The following is an 8988-nucleotide window of genomic DNA, read 5'->3' as shown; positions in this document are numbered from 1 at the left end:
ATAATGATCATATGCTTTTTTCAATTAACCATTTCATTAAAAAATATTCGTAATTTTGCATATATAAATAATTAATAAATTATATTTTAAATTACAATTGTTCATATATTATTAAAGTACATAATAAAAGTTTATTTTTGATCATGTTTTTAAAATACACTTGTGACTGCTACTTATAAATAGTCTTATCACAGTTATTTTAATAATTCAACATTTTTTAGTTAGTATATAGTTTATTTCAAAACTGTTTAATTTTAATTGATAAAATATTGTGAATTTTAAAAATTGTTAAATATTCTCTTAAAATAATAATATGTTACTCAATAAATGGAAATTAATAATTTGTTTTATTCAAGCAATCAACCAATCAATATGTGTTGATCTAAATAACATTACAGCTGAGGACATAGACACTCTTGTAAAGGAATACAAAGATATGAAAAGTGTCAAGCTTTTAAAACATCCTTATTATATAAAATCACGCAATGAGGATAACTTTTGTCCTGTACCTTGGAGTCATGCAGTACATTGTGAAGAAGTTCCTTATGAAGGCATAGAAATAGTAAACAAAAAATTGACAGATGTGGTTCAAAGATGTAGGCGCAAAAGAAAATTTAAATTGGGGTATACGATTTATTTGAACGCTATTGAAAGTATAGCCTTTACATATATGTATCGGTTCTGCGAGTTTGCTATAGAAATGAATCAAAGATGTGTTGAAATATCATTTTACTTAAAAGTATTTAGTGATACACTTCATAAAATTATATCGATAATTAATAGAGAATGGATTTCTCCTAAACCTCATGAATGTATTTTAGATGTTTACGAAAATCACAAATCTGAGGAAAACAAATTTAACGAAGAAAACGAAAATTACAGAAATGATTTATTACGCTGTATGAATTTAATGAAAGATAAAGTGCACTTTTTAAGAGAACCTAAAGATGAAACAATAAATACAATGACCATAAGCCAATTAGAACACTACAATAATATGAGTTATAACTATATAACTTATCACTTGACTTTAGATAAATATTCTTCTCCTTTGAAACATATAACTGGAGACAAAAGTAAGAAGGAAGTTTTTTTTATAACATTTTATTACATTATTTATGAAGAAAAAATAATAATTTTTATAATTTATGAAATATTTTTAAGTAAAATTTGTCAATCAATTTCAAGATAATGGAATTAATGGGAAATTTATAAAAAATTTATTTAAAAAAACTTAAATTATTCTATTAATATATATTTGGTAGATAACTATACATGTTTAAGAAACAACTATTCTGAGTTAAGATATTTAAGAATCGTTTTTTTTTTCTGTAGATCAAACCTCATGTATTATATGTGAGACAGAACACAGTGGTACGATTTGGCATATTTACTTTTTTTCACCGTGTGGACATGGCTGGTGCTGTGACGAGTGTTTTGGCGATATTGAAGCTTGTCCTATATGTAATGAATTGATTACAAGTACTCCAAAACTAGATATACGAACATCTGTGTCAATAGTTACTGAAAGTATGTATATTATAATTACTTATTGAAACATTAATGAAATAAAATATAAGAAGCGTTTTTTTGTATTGGCTTTTATGTTTGGTAAATTAGCTTGAGTGGTTTAAAAACCATTTTTTTTTTTTTGCTTACTACATAGTCTATCTAACGTTAAAGTTATATACTTTCAATGATAATAATTAGCATATTGGGGGTGATAAAAAGCCCCTTTGCCTCCCACTTGGATACACCACTAAAATTATATATTCATTCAAAAATTATATGATTCTCTAATTTAGAAATTTTACTGAATTCTTTACTTAGTAACCTGTTTAGGAAATTTTTATGGATATATTTTTAAATATTACCAATAAAAAAGTTTTTGATAATAATTGAAATGAAATCATATGGCTATTTGAAATAGTAGTTTTAACATTTTTGCAAGAACGATGTATAATTGTTGTTACGGTTTTTTTAATTTAGCAGAACTAAATTTATACTAAAAAATATATAAACATATCAAATTTTTCGTTTTTTCAATAGCTAAATAAATAGATTACGAATAAAAATTAATTGAAATGTTAAGTCGTATTCAAATTATGAGAGTACGTGGTTGAATTTTGTTAATAAAGTTGATATATAGAAAGCTGTTTTTTTTCGTTCAATGTATATGAAATGTGTCAGTCTCGATGATATGACATATCTAATAACTTTTTTACAATAACTATTTTATTAAACAATTTATTATTTTAAGAAATATTGCCTTCTTGTTTTCATGTTCAAAACATATATGAAACTATTTATTCCTAAAATTATCATGTAACTATCAACATTTTTTGTAAGAAAAGAGTTTAAAAGTAGTCTATTTATTGTGGCCGGATATCAAAATATACATTTTGTTAACAAACCTTAAGGAGTCATGAAGTCCATTCCTTCCCCTTCTGTATAATTTTCCATTCTAATATATTTTAAATTTTCAATAGACCAATTAGAAATGTCATTCAAAATTTCATTATTAAAAAAATTTTATTTATTATATTTTTATAATAATTATTTTTATTTTATTTTCTTATTATAAAAAACCTACATTAGGGAAAAAAAATTAATTGTTTTTTATATAATGTGATGTGATGTAATTTTTTTGTGAAAAATAAATAAAAAAAGTTATACATTTATTCTATTTTAAATAGATACGTGTTATAAAAATAAATTTGTTATAAAATAAATATAGATCAGTTGTAGCTAATTAATTAAGTAAAATTAAAACTATATTAAAATAAAAAACTGAAAAATATTAAACTCTAAAGCCACAAAAAATTACTGAAACGTCGCAGATACGTATTTCGGAAACAATATTATCATTATCAACGCTAAACACAGACTGGCAGTTTTTAAATTCATAATATTTTTTATAATGTTTTAATTTTACTTAACGTGTTAAGTATACTTTAAATATTATAGTTATCAAAACACAGAAAAGTAATTTTTTAAAACTTATTTTTCATAATATGATTATTGATGTGAAAAAAACATTCCCTTTAAAGTTTAATCATAATTTTATATTACTTAATATCCTTCATAATCTTTTAAACTTTCGTAATAAAAAACGAACTAATTTTTAAATTTTTCATTTAGAATATAAGTGGTTACCGCCAAGATGTATCCTAGATGGACGAGAAGCGCGTTGTGTAAAGTGTCGCAGTCAAATAAATCATTCAAACAGACACATAATGATACCATGTAGTCATGGTTGGTATTGTGAAAATTGCATTGAGGACGAAAAGTGTTCAATATGTTCCAAGAAAAAAACAGATAAATTGCGTATAATATTAAAAAACAATGAATTGCATTCAAATTAATCCGTGTTCATTATGGCGCATTGGTACTACAGATACATTGTGTGTAAATTTGTAAAACAATGAATAAATCTATTAATGTTATATCTTTAATTAATATTACTTTGGTTCATTTAAAACTCTTTTATTCCTTAAATATTTAACAAGTTCCTTATTTGTACCAAATTACATTTTTAAATATTGCTATTCAAAATTAATCATTATGAAAACTTGATTAAATTACTGGGACATTCATTGCTTCTATATGCTTGCTACTGAATATTACACTAGCAATGCATTATATTGTCTGTTTATAATGTTACAGTTTTACTAATTTAACATTTTATATTAATATACATAAGTTATTTGCGGGTAATAGTGTTTTTATTTCTAGTCATTTGTCGGTCGCACTTTTCTTCTCATCGATCGGCTATGAAGTGATTTTGCCAAGGAGGAGATGAAAAACCTTATTTTAAACTTCATCATGAGAACTGTGCCCCTTAATTGAAACCAAATATTTGGTATTACAGAACTACAAAAATACTTTTATATAATTGAATTTTATTTATCAGCGTGATTCTGTCATAACTATTTTAATATGTTTTAGTTATCTTTTATTAAATTATTATTTACTTAACAGTTTTACTTTTTCCCTTTTGATGGTTTTAACTTTTAAAAGTCAAAACACATACATAAATTATATGAAAATTTAGTATATATTTTTAAACTGAACAAATAAAATTACAATTTAATAGCTAAAATACAAAATTGTTATTTAAAAAAACGATTAGCAGAGCTAAAACATACTTTTTTTTATATTTTACTGATGATTAATACCTATATTAGTATTTTTAATGTTTAATATTACTTATAAAATTTCCGCAATGAAATATTACCAGATTTATATTGTTTCATTAGATATTAATGTACCATATTAAATTAAATTGAGGTAAAAAAATATTTTAAAGCACGTTTTACACAAATTGCACTAAATTCATTGATTATTTTAGAAGATATATTTCAATTTTAGTATAATTATGTGTATTGAAATGTACAAATGATTTTTGGTTTGATAGAACTGAGTAATTAAGTTTTATTTCATTTTAAATAAGTTGGCAAATATTTTTAGATTCTATTGTTTTGTTTATATGAACCAATAAATGAATATATTAGTCTTTGTCTAGTTAGGGTCCTTTGAGCTGACCTTACGGATAATTGACTCAATTGTTGTATTGATTACTATGAAAATTAATAAAACATTCAATTATTCTCGAATTTATTTTACTTTTTTTTTCCTGTAAAATACTTTGATAAATTAATTAAAAAACTATTGATAAAAAAACCCATCACAGGGGGGTCACAGCACAGTGGTTGCGTGACATAGATGGATCAAGTATAATGATATCTGACAGTGATTAAAATCACTATAAAAAAAAAACGCTTCGATGGAAATCTTTAGATAGTGTTTAATTTTAAAAAATTGGTGGATTATTCCAAAAGCTTNATTTTAAAAATTTGGTAAATTATTCGAAAAGCTACATGATTCTTATTAATATCCTGATAAGATAAAGTATATCGAATGAAAAAGGAATTATTAAAAAATATTATTTCTCATAAAAAAATTATGTTGATCCATACACTTTTCAAAAAGTTATACATAATAAAGTTAAAAATGTAAAATTCAAAATCGAAAACTTTCACACAAAAATAGCATTAGGTAGCCATTTTCACCATTTTATAAAATTATATTACATTAGCTTTAATTTAAGATATATTTAAGTGTCAGACTTTCCAGAACATTTTCAAAAGTCAAGTTGAAAAAATTAATTTTTTGTGAAAAAGTTTTTATTTAAAATCCCCTCCTGTAAGCAGGTCTAGGGTCAGATTTATAAAAAAAATATACCAAATAAAAGGTAATGATGTCATGCATCTATATAAAAAAAATTATATTGATTTGGTTATTTTTAAAAAAGTTATAGCAATTTTAAGTAAAACTATTGAAAAAATTGAAAAAATTAGCGATTTCTAAATTTGTAATTTTTTTTTGTGGTTTCCCCCATTTACGGGGAACGAGGGAATTTTTTTCAATTTTTGAGGGTAATGTCTTCGACTAGATACGATTTGTGATCTTTTGACGNAACGTCTTCGACTAGATACGATTTTTGATCTTTTGACGTATCATTGAAAAAAATCGGTTCCGTGAGAGCTGAGAAAAAGTGGTAACAGACACAAAAAAAAAACACATCTTAGTAAAACCAATACCTTCTCAGCTTCGCATCGAAGCTAAAATACATACATGTATTTTTTTTGCAAGTGAAGTGTTGTATAAGTCAAATTGCTTGGCATATACGTATAAAATTAAAAAAATTTCTCTCGTTGTCCTTAAATGGGGGAAACCTCCAAAAAAATTACAAATTTAAAAAATCGCTAATTTTTGACATTTTTGACATTTTTTTTTACTTAAAACTGCTATAACTTTTTCAAAAATGTACAAATTAATATAATTTTTTTTTATAGATACTTGGTGTCTTTACCTATTACTAACTTTTTCAACTTTCGTTTTGAAAGTGTTCCAGAAAGTCTGTCACTTTTATATATACCTTAAATTAAAGCTTATGTAACATACTTTATTTTGAAAAAAAAATTTGACCTCTGGACTTGTTTTCGTGGTGAGAACGAACATCAAAGTTAAAAAAAACGTACGATTTCCGTGAAAAAATTCTCGGTTTTATATTTTATATTATTAAATTTATATTGCTATAACTTTTGGAAAAATGTATGGATGAATATTATTATTTTTTTATAATAAATTTTTATATATCCCTTTCATCTGACACACTATTTAATAAATCGGATCATACCCCTTTATACAAGGGGGTCAAAACTTTAAACATGCGCATTGAAACTAGGACATTTTCAAATTAATTTTTGAAAGTGTTTCCGAAATATTGACACTTCTATATATATCTTAAATTAAAGCTTATGTAATGTACTATAGTTTGAAAAAAAAAAATTTGACCACTGGATTTGTCTTCTTGGTAAAAATGACTACCGTATTCAAAAATAATTCTGTTAGAATTCTGGGTTTTGTATTTCAGTTTATTTTGGGGGTATGCGTACCTGCATATATTGAGGGAAACAACTTTAGCGTTCGCACACGACTAATGTATTATAACTACTTTACTATTTAAAAATTTGCATATTTAATAATAATGTAGAATTAAAAATATAAAATTATTTTCCTGTTTTATTTCATTTTAGTAGGGTGTGTGATCGTTCTGTCGCCCAAGCCACGAGCCGCCACTGATCAATACTTGTCCCAACTATGCCAGGACCCCACTGTGTTACTGTTATTTTTTATTTGATTCATGGTAATAATAATCAGAATGATGTTTTATAGTTGTAACTGATAAGTAAGTGACACACGATGTTAAACAAAATTATATCTAATAAATATTAAAGGAAATTATCCATTTAAGGAGCCGATTGGACATCTCTCCCCTACAAAGGTACTGCCGTTGACGACAACTTTTTCAACTCAATTGCATGTGTATAGTTCATAAGTTTTACCATCTAACAAATGTTAATCTGCTCGTGATTTGTTATGACGTTACGTGACTTGAGGATGTCGAATTTGACTACTTCACATATTAAATATTTATACTTAATTTTTTCTTATTTTTTTAACGGAATATTTATTAAACACGTGTGCGGTTCAAATTACAAGACAATGTAAACCTATATTATATGATTAAAGTTCATATATTATTATTGTGAATTTAGTATTATTAATATTATTATAAAAAAACATTTTTGCGATTATTTCTGTAATACACTATTTATTTCCGTATTTTTTTAAACGTTAATTTTAAAAACTTTTATATCACCACAATCAAGAAGATTAGTTAGAGAAAACTGCCAGTCATCACTTCTATTAATAGTTTTTTATGAAGTTTCCTTTACATTTTTTTTATTTATTTATTACGTGATTAGTTAGATAATTAGAAATAATTCCAGTTATTGCTATTTTAGTGTACTCTTTGGAATTTTTGACAACCTCAATATTTCTTTCCGTTTTACCAAACCAAAGATTTCTAATATAAGTGTCCCATTGACTATTAATTTAGTACCGATCATTTTATATTAGTCAATTCGATTTGGATTTTTAACAGTAATTTCACAATTATTATAAATAATAATGTAATAATTACTCGCGATAATTTAATAACACAAAATCAACTAATACAGAATGGTCCACCATATTTATATTTACTAATAGTAAGAATAACAAGGGATTTCAATGATAGATTTCTAACCATAAAAAAAAAGAGAAATAAGTTTACCATATATATAATTAGTATGTTTTTAAATAATACAATTTTCAAATGCATAAATTCATATTTAAATTTAATCGGTCTCCCTCCACGAAGACCTCAAAATAGCAACAGTCAAAAATACTGCACACATATACTACAAAAGACTACATTCCAAAATGCAATCCCATCCAAACCGTCTCGTTACTCAGCTACACTTAACAATTTTTCCGGGCAATCCAATCAGGCGCCTCAGATGCAACTGGTCAAGAGATCTTCTCAATATTATTTAACCCACTTAAGATTAATAATGTACAGTTGGCTCTAATCTGAGCTTCCTCCTCGCCGTCATATCATTGTCTGTTTTATCCCTATTCACATATTTATTAAGTGTACATATATACGTTTATTTTCTAATAAACGTTCTTAAAAAAAAAAAAAAATTTAATCGGACGTCCGCCAAATACAAATGTAATGACATTGAACTATAAAATAATTTTACATACAATAAGACGATATACTCCAACCAAGTCAATCCACAGATTCGACGATTACAAGTTATGCGTTCTTGTGAAGATGTTATATGAGATAACTGTTTTAAGCAATTGACAGTTGAAAGATTCGCAACGAAATGGCGGAGAACAACGCAAAAAAAATTAACCACCGTTCTATCACTGGCCACGAGTCAGCAAAAAATTTAGAAAGTCTTTGCAATGGTATTGTAATTATAAAACAATTAGATTGACGGAAAATTTTAAAAGGTAAGTTTGAAAAATATTTACTTAGATTTCTCTTAAAAAATCTTCACTTTGCCATTGATAAGATGTTATTTTGCACTACAAAACTAATTAATTATTGTTATTGCAATCATTTATTATTTATTGGCGTCTATTTTTTTGAGAATTTATTTCACGACTTATATGAAATAAGACCAGTTTAAAATAGTATATATTTCATTTTTTACCTAACAAAATATTATAAGTTATTTCATTTACTATTTTGTATTTCTATTATAATATTTCTCTAAAAAATATTAAATCCAGTGAATGATTAATACACGATTATTATGTTAAGAGTCATAGGAAACACCGGCAACGATAGCCAAAAGGCGTGTCATCAGTGCAAGTTTTGCATTGGGACTAATTTCAATGTTAATGTTTAAGGTCGACGGCCTTATTTTATCACTGTGTTTACTTGTTCCGCAAAACTTTCTTTTCTCCGTACAGAGAAAGTATTGTCTTGTCCTTTGAATTAATATTTTTCAATTGGGAAACACATATCACCAGTTTAAATCACAATACGATCACTATTAATTACTGGGGTTTTCTACACTA

General features: G+C 25.4%; 1 protein-coding gene across 1 annotated transcript; it reads left to right on the top strand.

The window, feature by feature from the left end:
- The first annotated feature begins 203 nt into the window (after positions 1 to 203).
- Positions 204 to 3455, top strand: LOC126893868 (uncharacterized). The gene is made up of 3 exons (XM_050664394.1): positions 204 to 1076; positions 1336 to 1530; positions 3142 to 3455. Exons 1-3 carry the CDS (start codon positions 314 to 316, stop codon positions 3363 to 3365), a joined length of 1182 nt encoding a protein of 393 aa, XP_050520351.1. The 5' UTR covers positions 204 to 313; the 3' UTR covers positions 3366 to 3455.
- The last annotated feature ends 5533 nt before the right edge of the window (positions 3456 to 8988 follow it).

Source organism: Daktulosphaira vitifoliae, unplaced genomic scaffold, assembly GCF_025091365.1.
Source record: "Daktulosphaira vitifoliae isolate Bord-2020 unplaced genomic scaffold, ASM2509136v1 Scaffold_1, whole genome shotgun sequence".
Taxonomy (NCBI): domain Eukaryota; kingdom Metazoa; phylum Arthropoda; class Insecta; order Hemiptera; family Phylloxeridae; genus Daktulosphaira; species Daktulosphaira vitifoliae.
Note: the sequence above shows the minus strand (reverse complement) of the source record. Positions and strands in the feature narration are given on the sequence as shown.

Excerpts from the sequence above, each read along its gene's own strand:
- LOC126893868 (XM_050664394.1), top strand. The coding sequence starts at position 314 with ATGTTACTCAATAAATGGAAATTAATAATTTGTTTTATTCAAGCAATC. Across the intron at positions 1,077-1,335 it reads ACATATAACTGGAGACAAAA|ATCAAACCTCATGTATTATA; the intron begins GTAAGAAGGAAG and ends TTTTTTCTGTAG. Across the intron at positions 1,531-3,141 it reads TGTGTCAATAGTTACTGAAA|AATATAAGTGGTTACCGCCA; the intron begins GTATGTATATTA and ends TTTTTCATTTAG.